General features: G+C 34.6%; 1 protein-coding gene across 1 annotated transcript in view; it reads right to left on the bottom strand.

Moving 5' to 3' along the window:
* Smp_172580 (mucin-like protein) overlaps nucleotides 1-24,343 on the bottom strand; it is a gene marked incomplete at both ends in the record, with an annotated part of 62,302 nt that extends 37,959 nt beyond the window's left edge. Inside the window, 3 exons of the mRNA XM_018796517.1 lie at nucleotides 17,272-17,431; nucleotides 23,715-24,246; nucleotides 24,290-24,343. Coding sequence (XP_018651651.1) covers nucleotides 17,272-17,431; nucleotides 23,715-24,246; nucleotides 24,290-24,343 — 746 coding nt within the window. The remainder of the gene's footprint in view (nucleotides 1-17,271; nucleotides 17,432-23,714; nucleotides 24,247-24,289) is intronic.
* Nucleotides 24,344-27,964: the final 3,621 nt, after the last annotated feature.

The following is a 27,964-nucleotide window of genomic DNA, read 5'->3' as shown; positions in this document are numbered from 1 at the left end:
CTGAGAAGTTTATTAACATCTTAAAGGCCCTGTATACGAACACCTCAGGCAGAGTGAGGGCATACAACCACCTTTCTCCCTTGTTCCATTCGAGCAGTGGGGTTAGGCAGGGTTGCCAAATCTCACCATTCTTCTTCAACTTTGCCATCGACGACATCCTGGAAACAGCTCTGATGGATGTAAGTAATGGCGGTGTGGATCTGCTGCCTGGAAAACGACTTCTCGACCTCGAGTATGCGGATGATATTGTCTTACTGTGCGATAATGTCCAAGGCGTGCAATCCGCACTAATTCAGTTGGCAATCAGTGTCCGCAGGTACGGCATGTGCTTTGCACCCTCCAAGTGCAAAGTACTCTTACAAGACTGGCAGGATCCCAATTCTATACTCACCCTGGATGGTGAGCAGATTGAAGTAGTTGAGAAGTTCGTGTATCTAGGTAGCTGCATAAGTGCTGGTGGTGGCGTGAGCTATAAGATCGATGCATGTATAATGAAAGCCAGAGCGGCTTATGCCAATCTGGGCCATATTTGGCGCCTTCGTGATGTTAGTCTGGCTGTAAAAGGTCGGATCTACAACGCGTCGGTGAGAGCAGTTTTGATCTATGCTTGTGAAACCCGGTCTCTTCGAGTTGAGGATGTTAGACGACTCTCTGTGTTTGATCATCGTTGTCTCCGAAGGATTGTTGACATCCAGTGGCAACACCATGTTAGTAATACAGAGGTTCGGCATCGTGTGTTCGGGTGCAGAGACGACAACACAATCTTGAAACACCGACTTCGGTGGCTTGGACATGTTCTACGAATGTCGTCCCAGAGACTTCCACGTCGTGCATTATTTGCCGACACTGGGACTCGTTGGAAAACACGGAGAGGTGGTCAGTGTATGACATGGTGTCATGGTATGAAAGAAAGCTGCAAAGAGCTAGCTTCTGTTGATCCTTCACGACTCCCTGGCTGGGGTCCAAGAGATGGTGCAACCTAGTGGCTAGAGACGTTATCAAATATGGCTCAGAATAGAAGCCAACAGAGATCCTGCTGTAACCTTCTTTTACTTTCTACATAAAAAGTGGTTTTAACTTTCTTAACTGAGAGAGTTCTTCTGGTTGTACATTTCAGTTTCCTCCATCATTACTCTTATTTTTTTATATGCATCTTACGCTTTTTCTCTTCTCATTCTCATTGTTTTGTGTGGCGCATCTATATCTGGTGCCCCTGTGTACCAATATTTATATGTTTAAATAAATAAATAAACAATACATTTTCTAAATAATGTTATTACTAAAAAATCAAGAAAAAAATGTGTTTTTTTCAACCCAAGTTATTTACATGACTCGAAATAGTGAATAAGATTGTTTTAAACAAACTAAATAATAGTAGAATAATGATATACATATTATAATGCAATGAGTTAAAGTTTGAAATCCAAGGTATAGTTTATTATAAATCTGAATTACAGTATTGTTGACTAAGTGTTTACCAATAACAAACATATAACAAACAGAAGGGGTTTTGTGGAGATTTCAGTAATTTTTTATAGTTGAAATCATGAGTCAATTGAAGTTAGACCACGATGGAAAATCTGGAAGCACATTCACACCATCGGATGCCGGTTCAGTGGTCTAGTGGTTTAAGTGCTCGCGCGCAAAACTGATAGGTCTTGGTTTTGAATCTCGCGAGGCGGGATGGTGCATGCGCCCTAGTGAGGAGTCCCACAATAGGACGGAATGGCCGTCTAGTGCTTCCAGGTTTCCCATGATGGTCTAGCTTGAATAGACTCATGATTTCAACTATAAAAACATAACATTTTTTTAGAACCAGTTGTATGTGACCTGAAAGATGAATATACATCAGAGAAATAATCTCATTCACAAAGTCTCTAATAGTCAACAACCTAACTCTTTGTTAAAGAGAAATAAAACAAAAATGGCCTATGGAAACGAGCTTAAAACAGTAGTGATGAATATCAAGTTAATTCTTAGCCAATCAGAGGACAGTTTCTATGTATGGATAATTTGTAGATAAAGAAGAAAGTACAGTCATATTGTAAAGTTAAAACAAATGTTACATAATAAATTTAATGATGATTTTGTATAGGTTATGCAGTCAGTAATTAGAAAAAAGAAATATATGTGGACATAGATTATCCATTTTCTCAAACCCCTAGAAAAATCCAAACAGACTTCCGAAATGTTTTTATACCGTCCTTAGTTACGGTTAGAGAACTTAAATTATAAGTTTTCACTACGAATCAACATTAGCCATAATGTAAGATGCTCTGTAGCAGAATGAAGGAATGAATATCGAGCAAAAATATCAAATAAAATATAGTGTCACGAGGTTGAAGTTTGTTTCAGAATTAAGGATTCAAGGTTAGGACTTAAGGATGGTGCTTATTTGCCCGTTGTATATAGCCAAAAAAGATAGGATTGGACATTTGATACGTTAAACACTATCGTTTTTATTTTTTAGTTAAAAAAATAATTTTCTGCTGTCATTTTAAACGGTTTGAATGGTATACAAAGTATTTTTCAAAGTTGAAATCATGAGTCAATTGAAGCTAAACCACCATGGAAAACCTGGAAGCACTGAACGGCCGTTTCGTCCTCTAATGGGACTCATCAGCAATGCGCATCCACGATCCCGCACTCGCGAGATTCGAACCCAGGACCTCCCAGTCTTGAGCCAGAGCCCTAACCGATAGATAGATGGGCTGGTGTATATATGTCAACGTTTCGTTTCTGTATTTCGTGAAACTATCAAGAGAATTTTTATAGTTTTAACTTCAAACGACAGATCTTTTCCACTTTTTTCGACAGAAAAACGACCTACTTTTTAATTGTTATTCGATAACATAATACATTACTAATGTCTTCGACAATATGAAGCAGTTCCATTTTCACAATATACAAATTATGGTAGAAAGCATTAGGAACCGATTGTCAACTACGTGCTATCACTGATGATGAAACATCTATTAGATTCTTTTCGATTTGTGTTTATTGATTTTTTTCAGTTATAAGCTTTGTAGTCAGTTATTCAAAGAGAACTAGTTTTACTTCAGCTAACAAATAACTTTTGATAATGTATACTGAGGACTTTAACGTTAACTATCAGTATAGGGTTGTAAAGATTGTTGAGTTTTGATAGAGATCATAAATGGATCAATGTTAGATTAATATTGAAAACCTGAAAGCACTGGACGATCGTTTCGTCCTAGTACGGAATTCTTTAGAAATGCACATACATAGTTGATTTCAAGTTACACATTCTAAGTGTGAAAGCTAATTAATGATACTATTAGATCACTCAAATCAACTTATATAAAACAAAGTTAGACCTTGCATTTTATCTACTGTCTGAAAGTTCAATTCCTTTAACTATTGACCCATCACTTCAACAAGAAGCTATTGAAGTAACAAAATCCCTAAATTAGTAAGAAAGTTACATTCTTTAAATATTGAATCTTAAAAAGAACTCCTGTTTGTATGTGTCTCAAATGAAAAATATTTCTTTTGTGAAAAGTTATTATCGCCTACTCATACGATTTTTGTTTTTTTTTTGGCATTTAACTTTTCACTTCTTTATATTCTGTGTTGTTTATAAAGTACGACAATTTGAGTATGTTACTTTAACAAGTCTCAGTATTGTCACTGTCTGCTTGTTTGTGTAGTAATGAAAATCAGGAAAGTTAAAAAATGGAATGAAAGATGATAGTACGTTAGGGTGTACGATTAATCGAAATCATAACTTATCTATAGTCATTTAGTTACTTTTAATTCTGTTGGGATGACCCTGCATTTTTCTCGCAAGCGACATGACAAGCTCAGGGGTCATCAAGGAGCATTTCAACCAATCAGCGATTAATTAGAAATTATGTGAAGTTATGTTACTAAAATAACGAAAATGGAAAAGTCACATGTGGAGATCCTGATTGGCTGATTTATACACTGCTACTATGTTTAGCAGTATTCTAGAACTTTCAGTAAAAACTCAAGGACTCTTAAATTACTATAAAATCCCTGTACATAAATGAACCCTGTAGTAAAATGCTTCCCACACACTTTGTGCCTTTTCTCTGGTCTTCAAGTCGCTGAGTAGTGCTAGCCCTGGGGTTATCCGAATAGCTTAGGATCTGAATATAGCGTTCAACTTACAAGACATATCAAATTCCATATCTCTTCCTAACACAAGGTGTTATTAGTCTTTTTTTTTCCACATGATCACTCATAATGAGTGATGTGTTTATTGTCCTAACAGTTTTGATATCGATTTCTGCATGATATTGAAATAGTACAAATGGAATAAAGGATATTACTGGCAAGTTCTGTGAGCGAAACTTCTTAGATTCCGAAAGGCTTTCTACATTGAAATGTTATTAATAAATATTGTTGACTGTTTACTTGCATCATGGTTCCTAATAGTTTCAATAAGTAATTTTGATGAAATCATAGGGACGAGCCAATCAGAATCAAGAAAACAACTTTTAAATTTTTGAGCGAAATTCGAAAATGAGTGACTCTTATTATTCATAGCAGATAAAGAACAGAAAACTTATTGTATAGTGATCTGAATGTTCGTCGTGAGAATTCTTTTGTCATGGTAGAGTAAAAATGACAATGTTAAGTGTATCAAATATTCACTTTTTACATCGGAATTTCATATAAAATATGGATCAATAAGTTCTTATTTCAATTTACTTGGTTCATTGAATAAAAGGTAGCCTAGTAAGTGATTCAAGAATGCTAAAATAGATCATATTTTGATGGAGTTTTGTTCTCTGAGCTGGATGGTTTAGTCGTGATGATGATATCGTTCAGAAGGACGATGAAAGCTCCACGACCAAACCATCTAGCTCAGAGAACAAAACTTTATCAAAATTATCCACCTGAGCTACAAATCTTCTCCACCATCTCAATAGATCATATTCTTTATGTATGGCTTTTTCATATCAATAATGGTGACAACAAATGTGATCCCTATAATATCATCTCAACAACACTTCAATGAATTTATCAAAGTTTTGTTGGGCGATGATAAACGTTCTATAGAATTGAATTCACTTAGTATTGTTTGTTTGAATATTCCTATTGATGTTTTAAGACTGCAACTGGTCAGTCTCCAATTGACATATGTACATACTGTGCGTATTGCCTCGATATGGCCTTGATTCACAGGCATTATAAACAAAGATGGATAGTGGCTAGCAGTGGAATCCAGGATGCGCGTTTCGTCCTATTTGGGACTCGTCAGCTGGATGTACCTGCATCTTAGAGTTGATGTTCACTCCATCTTAGCTTACCATGCTTGTGAATTTAGGCTATATCGAGGCAATAAGCACAGTATGTACATATGTCAATTAGAGACTGACCAGTTGCAGTCCTAAAACATCAATAGGAATATTCAAACAAACAATACTAAGTGAATTTAAACTTCACGACATTGCACAAGCAAGTGGCTATCAGGACTCAGTGGCCGAGTGGATAACGCGATGGCGTTTGAAGGAAAGGTACTGGGTTCGAGTCCCAAAGTGAACATCAACTCTGAGATGCAGGTGCATCCAGCTGACGAGTCCAAAATAGGACGGAACGCGCGTCCTGAATTCTACTGCTAACTAATATCCATCTTTTCTATAGAATTGTTTATAAGAGTGAAAAAATATTCTCAAAGAAATCAATTATGTGAATAAATTCATACTTCTACTAATGATGTTACATGGAGATATTACCACAGTAATAAGATCAAAAAACTATTAATAAGCCTTGAAGAAACCGATAGACTTTTAAAAAAATGCTTCAATGCTAACAGTTTTCTTGAGTATTGTTATGAGATGCTTTTGATTTATACAGATTTTCATCTTACTGAATGAACAAAAAATGTTTTAAAACCACGCATCTGTGAACTGCTTGACCAATTTATTAATCAAATGAAATAAGAAATCGGAGGAACTATAATTTATAGACCAACCAATCAGATTCAAGATCGCGAATCTTGGAATTCAGCGCGAAATTCATTTCTTCAAATGACTAAATGACATTTTGGCATCATAGCTGATGTCAGTTTATCATCCTAACCTTAACTTCCAAGTCTTAACCTCAATTGCAATGCCTCATATTTACTTACAAATCTCTTTAAGTCCTAGTAGAATAATGAATTTTCGAAAGATCATTTCGGCATCTCTCATAGGTCGTTCATAAATTATAGTCTCATCAAGATATCTAATCGTAGAGGAAGTTTCTAAAAATTTCAATCACAGGTCATTAAGGAAAAATATGATTTACTATAAAAAGTATTTTCCTTTTTGTAGTAAATACAGTCTAATAATATGTAATAATAATAATAATAAATATAGTTTGAAATGCCCATCTCTAATTACCACTTAACATAAAGAGATGAATGTAGAACAAGGATGGAAACTTAATGAATCTATCCTAATTATTTTAATAAAAATATCACAAGAATTTTGCCAATTTCATGTTTAAAATTACTCATACATTTATACTTCAGCTAATCTGTGTCAGGTAGAGACAGGTGTCTACATCAGACAATGAAAGACAGTCGCAGTTTCATGGATTGGTTAAATTTAGACATTAACATCATTGAATACCAGCTCAGTGGTCTAGAGGTTAAACGTCTGCGCATGAGGCTGAAGGTCCTGGTTTCGAACCCCTGTATGTGGGGTCGTGGATGCACATTATTAAGGAGTTCCATACTAGGACAAAACGGTTGTCCAGTGCTTCCAGATTTCCAATAGTGGTCTAGCATCGATTGATTCATAATCTCAATCAAAAACCCATTTTATATACTTCATCTTACATGTTTTATTATTATTATCATGTTTTATTTTTAAAAGACTTACGTCAAATACTGACGCTTGAGCACAAATAAATAGTTTATAAATATGACGTTTTATTATTATTATTATCGATCAATTATAGCACCAATCTATTACTATTTTCTTTGCAAATATAGAACGCATTCTCTTTGGTATCTGTGTACAGATATTTATCTACACTAAGACTGTATATTCAGATCGATTTATGAGAACAAAAAGAAAACAACCAGACATCTTATTATCTAAAGTTAAATATTTGATAAGAATAAAAAAAAAGAGATCAATTTGAATAGATACGTTGAGATAGAAACTGTTTATGACGATATGTAAAAGTAAAATGTGATTAGTATAATGATGAAAGAGTCCAGTTGAATAATTGAAGTACACTACTACTGCTACTACTACTACTACTAATAATAATAATAATAAGGATAATAATAGTAGTCTAGTGAAATCAAATGTCACTTCAAAACGTTTTGATGATATAGTATTTTGTCTTTGAAATAAATGGTAGGCATGATTGATATCATCTGGATTACATTTAGCATAAAATGGTCTTTATTATCTATATTTATATTGCTATGTTTAAAGAGATTACATGATCACCTTAACCTGCGAACGGAACGAAGAATCAGCGACACAATGATTAGATAAGCTAACTATTCCGATAGGTGCCAGCCCTGCTAACTAAAGGGAAAGGTCCAGATAAGACGAGGGAAAGTGTATTCCACAAGCAGCCAGAGGAACAAACAACAACAACAAGCACAACCCAAGCTTATATATACAGCATAAAAATGTCCTTGGAGATGTCACAAAATAGAATATTAAAACAGACAACGAACCAATGACATTTAAGGTCCCGCCAAGTGGGAAATGCGATATGAAGGTAAAAATGAACGCTTTTGACGCAAAAACAAGAAATTTAAATTTCCGAAATAAAATTACAAAAATAAACGTTTGCCAAGTGAGTTCTGGAGCTCTAGCATCCTCTATATATATATATATATATATACCAGTCTGTAATTCTATCACCTTTCAACCATAGTAAAAAACACTTAGATGGATGGAAAACATATTAAACAATGGATAAATTTATAAACTGTTTACAAGTTCCAATCTGAATAATTAACATTTTTTTTATAGTCCCACTAAAATGGTACATTGATACATGCAATGGTTAAGAGATAAAGATAATATAATAACTTTGATTGTATAATTTTAATCTATCAAATATATTACAAACCAAAGAGGGTTACTGAAGAAGGCTAAGTGGCATGTAGTTCACTCTAGGAGATAAATGATGACAGGACACGTTAGTTTTTATTCGAGTGAGCGTTATCTTATGTAAAACTTAAATAAATGCAATGCCATGGAGGTGGTGGATAGTATTGAATATTATTGATATAACCAACCGAGGTAAGGCAAGCATTGAAAACCTGGAAGTAATGGACGGCTATTTCGTTCTGCTATGAAAATCCTCTGCAATACATATTCACGACCCTACCCGGGGTCAAATCCAATACTTTCAAGAGTGAGACTATTATTTATGGATGACCTTTGAGAACTGCCAAAGTGACATTGAGACAATTCACCTACTTACTAGGATCAAAAGAGGGTTATAAATTACTATGAGGAATTAATACTAAAATTTAGAGTTAGAATTTAATGTTAGAAACTAAAGTAAGATTTTTATCACGAACTGACATTAGATATAATGCCAAAATGCCATTTAGCCATATGGATGAATGAATTTTGCGCAAAAATCCAAGAAGTGCTATTCAAAGTTTCATTATTTTGTCGATAAATTATGGTCTAACCCCCTCAAGATCTCGTAATGGGAGCTTAATCTTTAGACACCTAACCAGAGGTCAATATTTTATACATATATATATAGCTGAGTGACGCAACAAAATGTTTGGAGTTAGTCATGTAAATAACTGGGTACTGGTTCAGTAGTCTAATTTAATTTCTCATCGTGAGACCAGTACGTCTTCAGCTCGATCTTCAGCAGGGTTGTAGCTGTGCACTGCTGAGAATATTCATATCGTGAATAAAAAGTTCATTGTTTCCAGGTTTTGAATAGTTATTTAACTTGGGTTGGTTAGTGATTTCAATAAAACGTAATAGTTTTATCCTTGAAATAACTGGTGATCAAAAGGATTATTTCATATATTAGTGAAATAATCATTATGAAACTTTTATTTGAACAGAATAGTTAATTGAGCAAGTTAAGAAAGCGATAAACATTCATACCATAGATAATGAACAATTTGAATTTTTATCTAACTGCATTAGTTACTCAAGCACTTTATGGGGTTTATCTTCCTCCAAGTCCATTTTGGTGAACAGCAAACATATCACACTTAGAAAAGTACTAAATGATTGGTGAGCCATGAATACTAGTTATTTCTAGTCACGAAAGACTCATTCATTATTCAACAGCCTATTTATTCTTTATCTGATATGGATTTTGAATGACAGTCCTCTCCTTAATAGATTTAATTATCTGACAACAATTATCAGGGGACTGTTCAACAATCAATGATATTGACAACTAATTAGTCACTGAGTAGTCATCAATTTGCAATGAGGAAATCATTGTGGAAGACTCGATATATCGCAAACTATGCTAAGATGTTAGAAGGTTGGAGACAGTTGGAAGAAAAATCTGAAGCTGGATTTTTCAGCAGTTAGCACTCACCAGCAAGGTGTACCTACAATCTTGAGGTTAGTGATGCATCCCTATGAAATTTAAACCGGCATCACTTACCTTTACTGCCTGAGACATTATCACTGAACTATTCGGACAGAGAATAATCTTTTGTGGGACTGAGATATTTATAACTAAGTAATAGTTGTAATTCGGTTATGTTTGTCAATTTCGGCATCCAGCAGCATACTATTTCTTGACCCACCTGGCTGTTTTGTACAATAAGTATCACTGAAAAATACAACACCAATCAAATTATTTGTTTACAAGTAATAATCTTCGTTCATGTAAAATTTATTAATCTAAGATGCTCTACCAAATTCTAATCTTTTGAATTCCTCATGTCTCTATCTTTTTTCTCTTTCCAAATTTATCTCACTGGATTTTACTCCTTGAATAACATCTTCAAACCCTAATATTTCACATTAATACCTATACTCTTACTACTTCTACCACTATGAGATTTGAATCGACAACTGCATCTCTATGCTAATGTGATATGGCAACTCGAACTGATGTATGTACGTACAAAGTTCTACGTTGTGTCTGACTGACTGACTGACTGACTGAAGGTGTTTACCTATAAAACTCTTAGTGTCAAATAATAATCTGAATGTTTTTTAGATAAATATTAAAATGATGTAATGGTAGTATAATGTAAACTAAAGATGAGATAAGATGAATTGTGGCTAGCAGTGGAATTCAAGATGCGCGTTTCGTCCTATATGAGACTCGTCAGCTGGATGTACCAGCATCTCAGAGTTGATGTTTACTCTAGGACTCGAACCCAATACCTTTCACTTCAAACGCCATTGCTAAATAAAGATGAGATAAATACATAAAGTGATGAATGAAGAAACATAATACACCACTAGCCAACTCATATCTCTTTTTAGGACAAACTTATGAAAAAAAAGTATAAAAATTGTTCTGATTACTTTATGTTCTAAATTAGAAAATTGCTTTTTAGTAGTACATATACACACACACAATTTGATGTAAGCGAACAACAACACTATTTATGATGCTTACATGATTAATAAATATCATTTATCAGGAATGTAGAATTAATTGAATTCTATACATGAATAGTAAATATACTTTTCTAGAAAATACTGGATCGATGATAATTAGATTTCTTGCAAGCGGAAAGTATTGGATACAGGTGCCTATCTATCTACTTTACCTAACTACCTATCTATCTATTTATCTACCTACTTACTTACCTACCTACCGATAGAAAGAGATCAATATAATATGTAGGTTGATAGACAAGCTCATGAGATATCTATGCATTGACATACACACACAATCACACTTACACACACACACCCACATGTAAACAACCAATTATTTTTGTGCTCAACTAACTAATTGAGCATTGACATGAAAGTAATATATAACAAAGATTATGAAATTAGTTGATAAGCTTTTCAACCTTATAACATTACACAGTATAAAGGTGAGTAGACTTTGAAAAAGTGTGCAGAAAGATTGATGGAAATAAGATTACATAAGTGAGAACTACTTTAATAAAAATCCATTATTGTATTATTCTAAAATAATAACCTGAAGAAATAATTTCCATAGATACAAGAACATGGATTTTGAATTTTATCTATCTGATTCATTTTAATTAGTTTGCATTTTTGTGACTTTAGTATTAGTGTAATAAAGTCTTATTAATTTCAGAAGTCAACAATTACAGTGAAAGTATGTGTTCTTGTATACATATGTATACTCTCTTTCACATACAGTCAGTTGCTGCTACCTTGACGTGGTGGTTGGGCTTGCCTATCATGATGAATCAATCGAGCTATACTGGCTGGAACAATCGTCCCTCAAGGTCCTACCATGCCAGGCAGGTTGGTTGAAGAGCGGTAGGACTAAAACCAGCAAACCCAAGGTCCAAAGGCGAAGTCGTACTGCTGACTGTACAGAGGTGTGACAGCAGTAAGGTGTTTCTTTCAGACAACCAGCATAACAGCAATGCTGCCTACCCACAAGGAGGAGTGGGGTTAGAAAAGGTCAACCCTAAAAATGCACACCTCGCCTTATCCCACGGATATCCGTCTCCGGCGGTAAGGTCCAAACAAATACGGAGCTAACACAAAAACTACCCACAAAAAGATTGTGTGTGACCGACCTCAAGCAGTTGTCCTTTTTGCACTGCGGTCAAGCTCTAAGGTCATTAAGACCACTTCTAACCCAATTTCCTTTTCAGGTACCCCTAGAAGAAACTTTTCACGGTGTGGGCAACCGGGAAGTGATAACTGCCCTCATACTTCTAACAGCACTCAAGACCGCTGTATGCATAATCAATCTCTTTCCTAACCTCTTTCGTATATATATATATATATATATATATATATATATATATGAATACAAAAGCATTAATCTGGATTGATTTTAGAGATTCCAAGTTAGCTATCATCATTGTAGAGCCTGGAACATATATATATGCGTCAGCCCAAGTCATCATACAATATAAACCGGACAAGATGAAGTTAACAAAATGAATGAGTAGTGAAGGAATCAAAATAATGTAGTCACAAGGAAAGACAAAAATCAAGAACATGACTCGAAAAGATGGGATGGAAACAAATGATGTACGAATAGTTGGACGGAAGATTATGTGAAAAATAAATAGTGAATGTATCTGCCCTGTTGTAATCACATCTGAGCCATCTCACCCAATATCTCTAACCCCTGGTCACAATGGTTGTGTGAGCTCCGACTGGGTAGTTTTCACCTACTGACATGGCTTAGAACAGCAGTAACTGACCTCACAGACTGATTCTATGTTTTGGTTTGATCTCCTAGCGTTCTCCCAACTTACTATTATTTTAGCTAACACTACTTATCAAGGAAGGTGACTTTTGGAGATGTGTAACATAATTCTTAATCACCTCATTCAATGAAGATTTACAACCTTGCCAACAGAATTTCCATCTTCATCTAGTACTCTATTTCTAACCTCACTATTGTCCACTTAGTTATTTCACGATTAGCAAGCCAAAACCTACACCGTATTTATATTACCTACTTTTATGGATCATGTTTCAAAGTCATAGAGTCATAATAAAGTAAAATGTTGAAATTAAAACGAAATGTTATCGGAAAGATAATGAAAACAAAAAAATAAGACAGGTATCGAAAAATTGCACCTATAGAAAAGGTATATGGATGACACTTTTCTATTTGTGGTAAATCTGACTTCAGTAACATTTCAAAGACCTTCGACAGATGTAGTCCAATAAAAAGGCATATGGTTTGATATGACAACTAATCACTTATTTTATGGATGTTAAAATGACAAGGATTTCGCATTCGGCCCTGAGTTCGGGTCTCGAGCACGGAATCGTAGATGCGCACTGTACGGTGCTTCCAGGTTTTCAATATTGATCGGTTCAGAATCTTAATTTAGATTCAACAATCTCTACAACCCTTTAATTTAAGATTTATTTACAAAAAAACCTACATGGATTGGTCAACTAACAAAAAAGCCTCTAAAGTTGGGTCACCATTAGTAGAAAGATGAATTTATTCATATATTTGTTTACATGAATCTAATGAATTTTCACTTTGGATGTTATACACGAAGGATTAAACCTCCCAAGAAAAATACTAACCAAAATTTACTGATAAGAATATAAAACTGAGACATCTCAAAAATCCAATAAACTTTTCTTCAAAAGAAATGTTTGAGACGGACATTGACTTCACAGGTGACAGAGATGCGAAAATCTTGAAGAGGCAGAATTACAACTACCTTGAAAAAACGTTTTTCAAGTTAACCTTGGAGTGATTATTTTCTAGTCAACTTATGTTTGCTGATAACTTGAAGGATAAGTTCTCCCAACCAACCACTTCAATGTCCATCTATCAATCCATTTGTTGCTAAAAAGCTAAATATAGAGATCGTTCTATGGGTGTTCCATACAAGAGATTTCAAGAACATTATTTAGTAATTTCAAAAGAGATAGCATTGAGTTTAAAAGGAACTTCCTAATCGAGCACCTTGAAAAAAACATGGATCATTCTATCAAAACAAACTCGACTGTAAAAGTAGATGGAAACTAGTAGAAAAAAGTGAGTTTATATCTTCTCAACATTGCTGAAGCTTTCACTACACATTAAAAAACCCCGAATCGTGTATACAAAAGAAACTTATTCAGCACCAACTATAGTCTTAACCTCTAATTTTTTCAAAACTATTACCGTCTTCCCAGCTCTACTGACTTTTTTACCCCTAAATGACATTATGCCGAGAAATGGAGACAGACATGAGAAGAATGAACAAAAACTGGATAGGACCTAGAAAGGAAGGCCCAGGACAGAGTGGGTTGGAGAATGCTGGTCGGCGGCCTATTCTCCATTGGGATTAACAGGCGTTAGTAAATTAAGTAAATAAGTAACCGACGTTTCTGTTTTCATGTCTTCTAAAAAATAAAAATTATCACATTGGATGGAGATATGAAATATTTCGCTGATAATATTTCTATAAACAAAATTTGCTGGAAATGAACTTTTCCTAATATAACTTCTGTTATGATAGGACAAATAGTGTAGGAACTGTTTTTTTTGAGCTATTATAATTTTCCAAAGTTGAAATCATGAGTCAATTGAAGCTAGACCACCATCGAAAACCTGGAAGCACTGGCTAGTGGTTAAGTGCTCTGCCGCGAGACTGGTAGGCCCTGGGTTCGAATCTCATGAGTGCGGGACCGTGGATGCGCACTGCTGAGGAGTCCCATAATAGAACGATTTGGCCGTCCAGTGCTTTCAGGTTTTCGATGGTGGTCTAGTTTCAATTGACTCATGATTTCAACTTTGAAAAATACTGAAATCTCCACAAATCCCCTTCTATTATAATTTTGTTGTTGAATGACTGTGTAACTACATTACTATGTTTACATATTCCGTTTATCAAAACCTTCCAGTTAACCCATTAATCACGGTTATATGATTCACTATTTCCAATATATTACCAGTCGATTACTCTCACTCTTTCCTATATACAGCCACTTTTGGCCTGTTCATGTATAATTGCTGCTTTTTATTTTATGGTGTGATGTGGTCTAGTGTGTCAGTTATATAAACCATATTTATTTAAAATATATATACCGTAGAAGTCGGTAAAGAAGAGCTTGCGAATGAATGGAACTTAGAAGAAGAAAACATTAAGATTTATTTAATAAATGTAAATACATTTCTTTTTTGCACAAAGATACCGTAATACACTCTATATTTAATCAATCCATGGGATGTGCACTGCTGAGGAGTCCCACAACAGGATGAAACGGCCATCCAGTGCTTCCAGGTTTTCCATAGTGGTCTAGCTTCAATTGACTCATAATTTTAACTATAAAATTACTAAAATCTTCACAAAAACCCCCTTTAATATATGAGAGAGTGTCAAAAAATGCATCTACACACAATGATTAAACTATTTGGTTAAAAAAATTTCACATAAGAAACCTGAAACTAATTCATTTTATTGATTAGTTCCACAAAGAATCTAGAAGACGTTTCACATTTGAAAATACATTAATTGAAGTAATTTACAATTATTGTGATAGTTTTTTATAATTTATGTCAAAAGATGTCTTACGTTAGGGCATCGATCTAAACCAGGAAGCAATGGTTAATGTTTCATCCTAGTAGAGTTATCCTCAGTGGTGCACATCGATGACATGTTTGGAAACCAAAACTAGAACCATCTAACCCAGAATTGAGCATTTAACCACTAGACCATTGAGTTGGCATCGATTAATTAACACTTCCAAGTTCAATCAATGCAGAATATTGAGCAATCATTTTCCGATCCAGTCGGTGAGTAATATATGCCTTACACCTAATATGGTTAAAAATACTAACTCAGGGGTTTAAAGAATAATCGCTCGCTGACAGACCTGATAATTCTAGGTTCGAACCCAAGAACGATCTGGGATGTGCGCAGTGCCTAAAGTCCCCAGACACGTAGGAAACAGTTGTTCACTAAATTCTGACTTTCATTGGTTGTCTAACGACAGTTATTTTGTGATAAAAACTATAAAACTCAACAATCTCCACAAACCACTTATGCTATTATAGTAATAATTACTCAAATATTATGATTTAACACTCACTCACACTAACATATTCATTACGATTAGAATGATATTTGAATGACATCAGTGTAAGCTCGATTCTGGATAGCTCTTATCAACACATATCTCTATATATTTGTTAAACGATAAATTTAATGGACCGTAATTAACTGTCTCAATGGCCAGAATATAGAATAGAAAGTAATTTAACAAAAGTAAAGACCCATTCTTTCTTCATTCAGTGAAGAACCCATACATAATTTCAAAAGTATCCTCAATCAGACAAAAAAGTTTACTATGGAAATCATGTTAAGTGACTATTAAATCGACAAGTTTTGAATGCAATCGGTTTAAATAGTTCGATGAAAAATGAAATGACATTTATTCCTAATAATAAAATAATAGATAAAATTGTACTACTATGTATATTTGTGGTGTGGGTTACTGATATCCGCATAAGTAGTATATGGTGATGGTCGGGCATTGAATGTATTTCAGTAGAAGATCGATAAGGCGAGAATGGGAACGGCACGCAATTGGTACGAAAATGCATGAACAATTATAATCGGAGACTATGGACGGATATTTACAGAAAAAACAGTCAAATTCAGACAATTGATTGATAGTTTGCAAATTAACTGTTCACTATATGGTTCTCATATTTTTATGAGATATTCTGTAATGTTGTGCTAGAATATGTTTGATTGTCCCCAATTAGTGTTTTTGTTCACTACATATTTACAGACTGAATATTTTCTCTAAACATCTAGCAACTGAGAGTCATGAATAAAAAGACTGACTTAAATAAAATAAATGTCGAAAATTAGTAGAACTATCCAACTATGTTTTTCATGAATGTTTAGTCAGGATAAATAGTTATTATAAAAAAATCTGGATAGGGATTTGTGGATGCCGGTTCAGTGGCCTAGAGTTTAAGTGTTCGCTCGCAAGACCAAAGGACTTAGGTTCGAGTCCCACATATGGGGTCGTGGATATGCACTGCTGAGGAGTCCCATACTAAGATAAAATGGACGTCCAGTGATTCCAGGTTTTCAATGATGTTCTAGCCTAGATTGACTAGTCATTTCAACTGTGAAAATAAACAAATCTGTTTGAAGTAATTGGATAATAAGACAATATTATACTGATCAATATAGTTTCTAAGAGAACTACACTTTCTAGAAACTTTCACATAAAAATATGAGCGTAGCTAATTAACGTTGTTTCTTTAAATGTGGTTTATTAATAATTAGTTATAGTTGAAATCATGAGTCAGTTGAAGCTAGACCACCATCGAAAACCTGGAAGCACTGGATGGCCGTTTCGTCCTATTATGGGACTCCTCAGCCCGTGCGCATCCACGATCCCGCACTCATGAGATTCGAACCCAGGACCTACCTGTCTCGCGTCGAAGCACTTAACCGACAGACCACTGAGCCGGCACCCAACGGTGTTAATAGGTTATAGGTTTAAATTTTGTATTATCTGAATTTGTTTAAAATAGACGAAAAAAGAGAACCATATATTGATTTTAAGTATAACCTCGAAATTTCCAACAATTAAACTGGTTCGCAAAAAAAGAATGACTGACGAAAAGAAACATGAACAGTGATAAATAAATCTTTTATAGACTTACCTACGGATCAGAAGGTAGGGAAACCAGTGTACGGGTTTATGACTGTAATAATCCAAAACTTCTAAACGGTCTGCTGTCAAACGTAAATAACAATCCGGTTGGCATAAATGTAATTTCATCCAATCACCAGCTTCTTCAAGAAGTGCAGGGATTTTATCCTCTATAAAAAATTAATAGTTGAAGAATGAACAAGTCAATGAGTATAGTAGTCGAAAGTGTGCTGGAAAAAAAAAGAAATAGACTTGGTATTATTGATCTTTTTTTGGTTGAGACTTTTGATTAGAGCGTAAAGATAATTCCACAAATGACTGAATCGCCCGCTGAAATGCAAGTTGCCAGACATCTACCCTAGTAGTAGCTATAACATTTCTCACTTTGCACTTTTGTAGAACTGTTGAGACGTTTCAAAAACACCAGTAGTCTAAAAGACAACAGACCATTAAAAATCAGAGAGTACTTAGCAGCTATTTCGACACAGTTTAGGACATCTCGATGATGTTTATCTACGGTCTCAGTAAAAGAGCAATGGCCTTAATATCTACGTGCACGCTAGGATTCTCTTATTCGCCCAAAGTTCTGTGATTAACTTTTTTAACAATCGTTAAATTAAAAATCTAAATTGGTATACACTGAATATCATTGATTAACATCTGTCTTATTCCCCAAACTGGTTAGTCTAATATGGTTGGTTGAAGGGATTTTGTAGAGATTAGCCATATTTGTGAATTGTGTTTGTCACAAATTTATCCAAGTTAGAGTACCAAAGAATCTAGAGAACACTGGACAGTTGTTTCGTTCTAGTATTAGACTACTCACCAGTATGTACCAACGACCTGAACAGGGATTGAACTCAGGACCTACGGATTTTAAATGGAACGACTGACCTGTAGAACCGCTAGGTCGTGTTTGGTGAAATTCAGAAATTTCAGGGGCAAGGTAGTTATCACTGATGGTGATGGATGATCTTTGCGCTATATCACAAAGTGATCAAATTCAAAACTGTACCAGTTTATGCGTCCACGGCAAGAACTGTAGGTTCTTGGTTCGATCTCGTGCTGGGGTAAGGAGTCCACACTACCGAGGATTCTCTTACTAAAACCAAACATTGGTTCAGGATCCCTTTGTTTTCAGTGGTACCCCAAATAACATTGATTCAGTAAATTTTGCCTTCTTGCCACTATGCTCAAAGATCATTATCATGAGAAATTGATGACTGAATTCAGTTAAGTTCAGGATGATCTTCATCAAGAGATGGTATAACCGAACAGCTGTATTTTCCTTTGTGTTCATTCATAATCGTCATGCTCTAATTTTATAACGTATACACAGTTGCAATGTAAATTTGGATACCGTAAATAACAATCTAATACTATTTAATGGTTGCACATGCAATACACACGAATAGAGGTACAAGTGTAATTTATAGAAATAAGAGGGTATTTCCTTCAGTAAGGCATCGCAGCTAGTAAAAAGAATATCAATATTATTAAAAAATTAGGAATATGAAAACGAATTATAATTGTAATGTATATATATCAAAAGAGATTGGTCAAAATGAAGATTATGGCAAATACAGCTGAGGTTTGATTCAAACCATTATAAATAAATAATATTTATCCTCGTTCCACAAGCTAATGTCTAACTGGACTCAGTAGCTCAGCGGATAACACATTATGCGTTTGAAGTAAGAAGTAATGGGTTAAACTCTCAAAGCGAACATCAATGTTGGAATAATGCCAGGTATATCTAACTGATGATTCCCAAAATAGTACGAAATGCTCATCTTGGATTCCAATGCTAGTTTCATTAACTTGTGACTTATTGTAGAATATTGGTAAAAAATAATTATGAAAGAATGACTTGTTTAAAACTCATCTGAAGGTAAAAACTTTCCGTTTGTACCGCTAAGATGTGTTCGTTTAAAATATGTCTCGTCACTCTAAACCAAGCGACTAAGAAAATAAATGCATTTGTTTAAAAGTGATAACCTTTTGTCATACATTTTGAAATTTCTACTTTCTCATAACGGACAATAAAAAACTCGGACTTCTATGTTGTCACTTCCTCTATCCACTTTTTTAAAACGTATATCTATTGCTTAATTTAGACTCAATTTGACTCACATGTACTCACGTGATCCAGAAATTGTCTACAACCCGAGATAAACTCAACTAATGACAAAGTCTATAAGTACCATCGCAATGGTTTGGAAAATCTCTTTCTCTGTCCTCTGGAGAAATAAAAGGAGATTGTCATGGTATTTGTGCATCAGATATATTCAGCAGTGAAAGGACATTTTACAGAAAGCAAAACTGATTGTAAACATTTACGTATGAGTATGAATAGCAGCTGATCTCTGTTTAAAAAATTTACATATATGTTTTTCGAATACTCACATGATAAATGCCTATAAAAAGGTAAGTTTTTAACAATTCTGCATGTTTTGTGCCGAGAAATTCCTAATCCCGGTAGACATATGGTATAGAATAATTATTACGCACAAAAATCAATATCACAAATGTATTTAGGAAGTGACTACTGAAGTTCGAAATACCAATACAAATGATTTACTCAGTGTTCTGCAAAGTCACTACCAGACACAACAAGGCACACTTTGACACTTTGGTAAAAATTTTATTCGATGGTATACATTTTGTTACTATCAGAAGTTCTACGTATCGATTGTGTAGTATTGCAGTGCCACGTGTATCTTTTCATTTCTTTAGATACTGAATCTGTGAATTCTAACATAATCATCTCTCGTCTTTTTATGTGGCAGACAAGGAAGAAAACATGTCAACGGGTGCACAGTTCTGGTTTCAGATTCCTAGTATTTAGCATAGCAAGAGATCGTAAGCACTTAAGATTTAAAAATACATAGTTTAATTGACAATTACCGTCCGCAAGCGCATTCCATACATTTAATAATCTTTCATAATTTTTTCGTCAATCACTTTTCCCATGATTATAAAGAAGGTGAACAGAGAAATTTAAAAATGTAAAGTCACTTCCGAAATTATAAACATCAAAACTACAACAACTAACACATCGTAACAAATGAGTTTTACAGGGTGAAGCACGACGAAAATAATTAAGTACTCATAGAATCATTTAGTGTTCTTTAGATACAACAGAAACGTTTCCCAAGCAAGAAATTCATCCGTAAATTGTTTGTAAGCCAATGTGATGGAATTTCGAAAACTCATTTTCAAAAAAACAGGTTATTTCACCTCATACAGTTGCTTAGTACTCATAATTGAACAAAACATCACATAATGACGATTATTCCAACCAGTCTCGGATAGTTCCAACATTTGGCATATTCAGTAAATATTTATTGATGACATTCCCCAAAGTGAGATGTACAATAAAGGCACAAACTATACACATTTTCCTGGGCATGAAGTTTGCAATAACTTTAGGAATTTACATTTTATGATTTACGACTTGTCAAACAAAATGAGTCATATCCATGCTTGAAATATATGCTGTTTTTTCTGAATCATCAGGTCTAAAGTTTGGAAATGTTCCGGCAAAAGCAGTACGTAGCTCCACTAACTTACACTTGGTCGATATTGATCATGTGGTAAGTAAAACCTGAGTATTCAGTGATTTGTCGGATATCATTAAGTTTTCCTAATGAGGTTCGACCTAACCCGTTTCACACATTCAAAACTGCAGGGATTCAAGTTAACAACCGCTCTCTGTATTCAAAAGAAGTTTGTAAAACCAGTTTCATATCTGGACAGATAGCCAATAGTAAGCAATCCTACCAATCCTTTGAAGCCTTTGTTTGTAGGTTTTACTACACCTCTTCATCATCACTTGTGTATTCATACCGACTATTCATACACCCCTTATTACATAATTCATAATCAATCAAATAAGTTCATTTTTTAAGCCTTGACCCGATTCCCATGTCAATATATTAGTTCATGTTATCATGCTGTTTATCATTTACATATTTATTACTACACCTGTCACCTTGTTACCAGTTTATACCTTTCTCTCATTATATACTTCTTCAAATTTATCACTAGTTGCATTGATAATTTTAATATTTTTCACATGCACACGTAAAATAAACTCTGAGGAAGATCTAATGGAAAGCAATATGGTTAGCTTATGTGTTATTTAAATTTACACCATGAGAATTTTTAATATCCCAAAGTTAGTAAAAAATATATTTTAATCCGGTCCTAAAACTGTACTGTTTAAGAAGACTGGGGATTCTGACAGATTAGGTATGATTTTTGGTTACCATTTCTCCAAAAATTCATAAATACATTGTGGCAGTTATTTGTTAATGTTTAACAAGTATTAATTATTTACTTTGCAACTGCTGGAGATACAAATGAGTCTCTCAAAATAACTGGATCTCATAAGTAAGCTCCTATTACATGCAACTAATAGCCCAGGAAACTGGTATTGATTTCGGACACAGATGAGGTTTCTGTGACCGCTTATAATTACTTTTAAGCACCCTCTCTGTCAGTTGTTTTAGATATGGCTCTTGATGTACGCTATCAGATGACGTTTATTAAAAAAATTCAATGGCATTAAATGTTTTCGTAAAAGGTTAATTCCCTTTTTATTGAAAGTTAGATGTGATTGGTTCCCATTTAATAATGAGTGACAGTTCTATGCTTTAATAATGCCATCAACTTAACCAACAAGAGGCATAGCTAACACTTATTTTATTTATTAATTTACTTAAGTACATTTTGGACTTCAAACAATCCTTCCAAATATTTTATATCAAGTGATTAAGGCGATGAAAACCAATTACAAAGTGAAACAAGTGAAGATATTTTGTAAGCAAAATGATGAGACTTTGTCGATACCAGTAATTTATTAGGAAGGTTTTTTATTCATCTGTAATAAAGTGCTCCAGGTAATCTAATATGTCTAAAGCAGCGTTTTCTAATTCATGTTTTCCAAAATGTATTTGGTAAGTTTTACAACAACATATTTATTACATGAACGTCCGCTTTATATTACTTAGCAAACATTATTCGATGTATAAAGTTCATAATAAAGTATGGGCACAGATGATGATTCTATACTTCTTTCAAAACTCACGGAGAATAAAACTAATTAATTGATCAAACAATAAGAAATGATTTGATGTAGATCTTGAGGACAGAAATCAGAGAAACTGTCTAACGAAAACACACTAAATTGAATAGAGTTATTGTAAACTAAACAAGTATTTACAAATAAGTAACCAGTCGAATGATTGTTTAGTCACTTAGCTACTCAATGCTACAGTGTGTTACCAATCTAATGTTTTTGGATATTAGGTTTTCAGTAGAATTTTTTGTTCTTCTGTTCCAACGACAGTAGGGTTTCTACTGTATTACTTGATCTATGAACGTTAAACAATTCATCATAGTTCAACCAAACCTTTTACAAAGAATCTTAAGAGATAAAGCCAGAGTTACGTAGATAGAATAAGCTGTAAAATGATTGACTTTGAATAGTTCTAACATTTCTGTTGCTGACCGATTACGTCAAATGAAAATGATGTACACAGTTTCATAAGATTTTGAGTGAACTTTACGAATATGAAAAAGTATTAGCTTGGTAGTTCTAGGACTCAAGAGATTTTGTCATCTGAGTGTTATCAATAGCTCACATTAAAAAGTAGGGCCTCAAACAGGTTGCATAAACTTGTATTCAGTAAATGAGTTACGTGTTTGGTAGGGATGAGGAAAGTAAACTCTAATTTGAATTTTTCGTCATTAGTTATAAACTTTACACGTTTGTTGCTCGAAATTTGTACCGAATATTCTTTCAACACAGGTGTTTTGATCACATTTTATTTTCAGATTTTTAACTTGACATTATTTAATAGAAAGATTTCATCAAACTATCTTTCTGAAATTTGTAGAACGTTTGTCAAATAAATTTGCTCTTGTGGCACAATAAAGTGTTATTGTCAAAAAGATATCTAAGCTTCCCTTTCAAGCTATCTAGAACAGTCATGCAGCTAGGTGAAATTTCGTCCAAGTGTTGTCCACTACAAGGCTTCAAGTGTTTTTGTGCCTGGTTGGCTAACAGCCGCCATGATATCATATTGACTTAAGTGTATTAAAAAAATCATAGAACATTCGTTGGTATACTCTACAAATATGTAGATTTCTCGTAAATGGAGAAATTCTCACTTGAAAGAAAGTCCTCTAACTGTCAGACACTGCTATAAGATGTACGGTGTATGCTTCGTGAATAATGCGGCATCGAAATCTTTTTACAGTAATTTACACAAGTGTCAAAAAAAGTAGAAAGAAGTGTTTAAAGCAAACTGAAAATAGCAAAAAGCGGGCAATTAGACCTCAGCCATGAGAAGTAACAATATAAGCGCGTTTACATTTTACAAGAACATAAAATTTAAGTAAATGATAAAGTAAATCTCATAATAACATTTAGTCAAATAATCATACCTGAAGAGTATGCTTCATAAACTTCATTGTCCATTAGTCCATCGTCAAATTCACTTTCACAAGCTTGGGAATTTGGTTTAAGTGACATGAAGCTGCCAGATTTGCTAAGCGTCCCCAAATTACATGCAAGGTCTCTGTTATTCGAAGAGCAATTTTTCGACTTCTTCCCTATACATGTCTTACAAATGGCCAACCAAGTGGTGATCTCGTTTTCATCTTCCGTAGCAATGAGAAGTTTTTTATTTCCGAAAACACTCGAAGGCACAAGTTTAAGTGCAAACGAGGCACTTGAGTTAACGGCCTCTGTTCTCATTGAACATGATTTATATTCACTTAGATTACATAGTGCAGTGAATGGCCTGGTAGCAAAGTTTTCTGGACGATACGGACTTTTTTCAGGGAGTTTATCAACGCTGTTCTCTATGCAGTTGTTATTTTCATTCAATAATACCGAAGAAGGTAATGATTTAATGCACAAAAATGTGTCGGTATCATCAGTTAAAAGTCTTACATCACATAAAATCCAGTCATCCTATTAAATATGTCAATTATGATTTGAAGTGAAACTTTCTTACTTTAGCAGCCCGTATATAATTCGACTTTACAAAAAACCTCCCGGAGAGATTCATAACAATTCTGTATTAGTATCTAGGTCGTAGATGTGGATAAAAATCATGTGGTCGATTTAAACGAAACAACCAATGTTTCAGTCGTTGATCTGCAAACTAAACATTTTGTGACGTTTCAACTTCTATACACAAAAATGTTAACTTTTCAGTACGAGAGGATGTAATGTGCAATACCATGGTGTATCGTCAGTACTAAATGATTGGTATCAAATTTTGAATTCGTCATTTGTATTTCGAAAGCGCAAGCAAGGAAGCTGTGAGAATAAGCATTCAGATATAAGGGTATATGTATAACTTCACAGCCAAAAAGTATTAGATGCACGGAAGGCTGAGTTTCTATGAACGAACTTATATAAAAATTAAGAACTTTGATTTTGAGTTCTTTTTACGAATATTTAAACGCGAACATTTTAAAAGAACTAACATTTCAAGCTTCTTGATTTCCACTCAGCAAAAGTCAAAAATTAGTCCTTTTTCAACTACTACGTGGTTTTACTGTACAGTCCCAAGCCAGGTGTATCAATCAGTATAGATAGTCCAGCGATTCAGATTCACTAGTCTTATTTAATTATTATTTACTTAGGATTCAGGATGCTTTGAGCACAATGAAACCATTTAATCTGTATACGTGAGGTTGTTAGAGCAAACATTTTTCACATTTCTTGGAAATCCATCAGTTGGTTCTTATGTGGGAGATTTACGTTAGAAAGCAATAGAGTGTTAGAAGCATATAGGCAAATAAGTTGACTGGTAGATTAGACTGGTAAGAACGTAAATCGGTAAAAATGTCTAAAATAATGGAAGATAGGGGAAGGTATCAAGATACAAGATGATGTGATTGTTACTAATAAAAAGCGGTAATAATGGATCAAGTGAAAGATATGGTGTAGTTATACTACTGACAGCATAGCATTCTCTCTAACTAGTGCGTGTAATTTACGAATGTAAAGACGTCACAGGTGTCCGGAGTTTGACTACGCATCTACCATTAACACCTTCGTATTAAAAGTATACCGGCCTATTCAAATCACAAGTCAGAAATGAAGAGGTTAGAAGATATATTCGAAAGGCCACCGATATATCGGGAGGCGTTTGGTCTTAGCTAAAGGTTATAAGAGATGTCTAGTGCAGAATTATGGTCTACTTCGTTATTAGTACTACTCTATTAACAGACCTAATCCTAAAATTGTTGATTTGTCATGATGTGACTTACTAATCTATAAGGTCTTACGTGGAAGTCACATCATTGTCTATATTGACTCTTCCTCACGTAAACATCACCAATACATGATGGATAATACATTTGGGTTGTAGACAACAATATATTTGACATGAATAAAAAAGTTACACAAGAATGACTATGTCTGTTAGGCAGGTCCATTCCATCCAATTAATTGAATTAATCCTTCCCGCCTTCTCCACCATTGGGTTTTTCTCCGCGTTAAATGTTGAATATCCATTTTCCCAGTCGTCTCCTGTTCAGCTATGAGGACTCTGTGGTCATAGTCGAATGCCACTACAGTAGTACGGTTTACCCACTCGAGATTTAGTGTAGATTTTTGACCGAGCCTTTTCGGTTAGATGTGTCCAGTAAAACCAATACGGTCAGCATCAAATATTGAAGACTTATAGAACTATTTATTTTGGAAATCTATTTACTGCTTCAGACATTCTAAGAGAAAAACAACAAACGACTGGTCCACATACGAATATTGAGTCTTCTTTTTTGAAACTGCGTACTGAATTGGCTGTGGTCACGTTCCTTTTTTATTCATTTATTATATTTATTCGCTTGCTCACCTTAAATCCTTTGTTCCTCTCTGTTTTGACAATGGGATCTTCCTCAGTACAACCAACCTGTATGTTACCCTTCAAGGTCACATGTAATGGTTCCAAAAACCCTAATGTTCAAAAACGAATTTACTCTTTATACTTACTATACTCTTCTAGAGGTTCTGGTAGGCCATCGAAGACAACAATGAATATGTTCCAACACCTCAAAGTATATATAGTAGTCCATTTGCATTTTGTTGCAGACTTTACATAAAATTAAAGCAGTTCACCTTCGAAAGTATAGTAAGCTAAAAAAATGCATGGTATCTTGATACCCTTTAATAGAATTCCAAATTTGTGTGGCCGGTGAAATGTCACTGGGCCCCCAGCCAAATCATCCGGCAGTTGGGTCACTGAATATCGAACAGATCATCGATCCCTTTGAATGTCAATTACAACCAATGCGCATCAGTTAATCATATGCCAAGGACTGGCCCATGCGGTGGTGTTATTGTTATTGAGGATACAACGGATATTCTAGTTTTACAACTAACAACCAGTAGTATCTTCTATAATCGATCGTTCCCGGCCAGAGGAAATCAGAAGTCAGACGAGAAGAGGTAGGAAAGATATATTTGATACGTCACCAATGTATCGAGGAACCTTTACTATGAGCTGGCTAATGAACGTAGGAGCAGTGTCCCACGCCGAGTTGAAACGTGATCTGGTGCGGATGCATGACCGAAAGGCTTCAGTTAAACAAGTCCACTCAAACAACGTGGTCAGCATCCAATGTCGAACACTTAGAAAGCTATTGATTTTGGGGAATTATTTACAGCTACATTATCTTCTCTAGTCATTCTTATTAATATATTTCCGTAATGACAGCCTTTGTGTTACACGGCTTTCAAAGCAGCCATAGTACTTTGTTACGACGAAGGGATAATCCACCTTAAATGTTGACTGCAACGTGTGACTTCGAAGTTAACTGGTTCGTCACACCATTCCCGTCTAACTCGAGTAGGCTCCCAATCATTCAGCCAAGATGATCTAAGTTAGTGGTCTACACGTTAACTGTAACAAAAAGGCCTTTAAAGTAAACTGGGCACTATCAAACTTATATCACTCTTGAGACCGGTTTAAGGTGAAAAAATTATCCCGAATCTTCAACTTTTATTTGTCTCCCTTCGAATCAAAGAAAAAGCGTTTTGTTTTCTTTCCTAATGGATAGGAGTGAACTTTTGCATATCCAAAAATTAGTCACAAAGCCAGTTCGAGACTCAAATTCAACCATTGTGAAGGACTCTTTCAACCAATAGATCTTCATCCATCAAAGGCATTCTTTTGACTACTTAAAGCGACCTTAACACTCCTTAGGTCGTTTAAAATACTTGAGTAGTCTCTGTCCCAATACATAAATTAGAGGTATAACAAAGGTGGTTGGACTATATACACACCTTCTACAACCTATATACAGAAGGTTTCTAGAGATTGCTGTCGACCGAGGTTTTTCAAGCCAATTCTTAAGTGTACTTTCAGAATAAACTTGATGTAGTCTTATGGAAACGGAGTTTGCTTTATCCGAATTTAATAATCCTTCTATGTTGGTGTGTCCATAGAGTGAAGTCCGTGACTGAAGAAATAGGTGGTTCACGGAAGCTCGTTAAATGAAGGCCTCTTTTGTTCTAACAACGTTCTTCCAAACCATTCGGATACCAACCTGAAAATAACTGTCAATCTCAGTAAGACTGGTGAATGCGAACGGGTGAACTACCCATACTAAAAGAAGACTTGAGCAGATTGACTGGTTCATACTAACTCAACACGAACACACACTGAATATTGGAC

Source organism: Schistosoma mansoni, chromosome 4 (genome assembly GCF_000237925.1).
Source record: "Schistosoma mansoni strain Puerto Rico chromosome 4, complete genome".
In the NCBI taxonomy this organism is placed as follows: domain Eukaryota; kingdom Metazoa; phylum Platyhelminthes; class Trematoda; order Strigeidida; family Schistosomatidae; genus Schistosoma; species Schistosoma mansoni.
The sequence above is the reverse complement of the archived record's forward strand: the minus strand, read 5'-3'. Positions and strand labels throughout refer to the sequence as shown.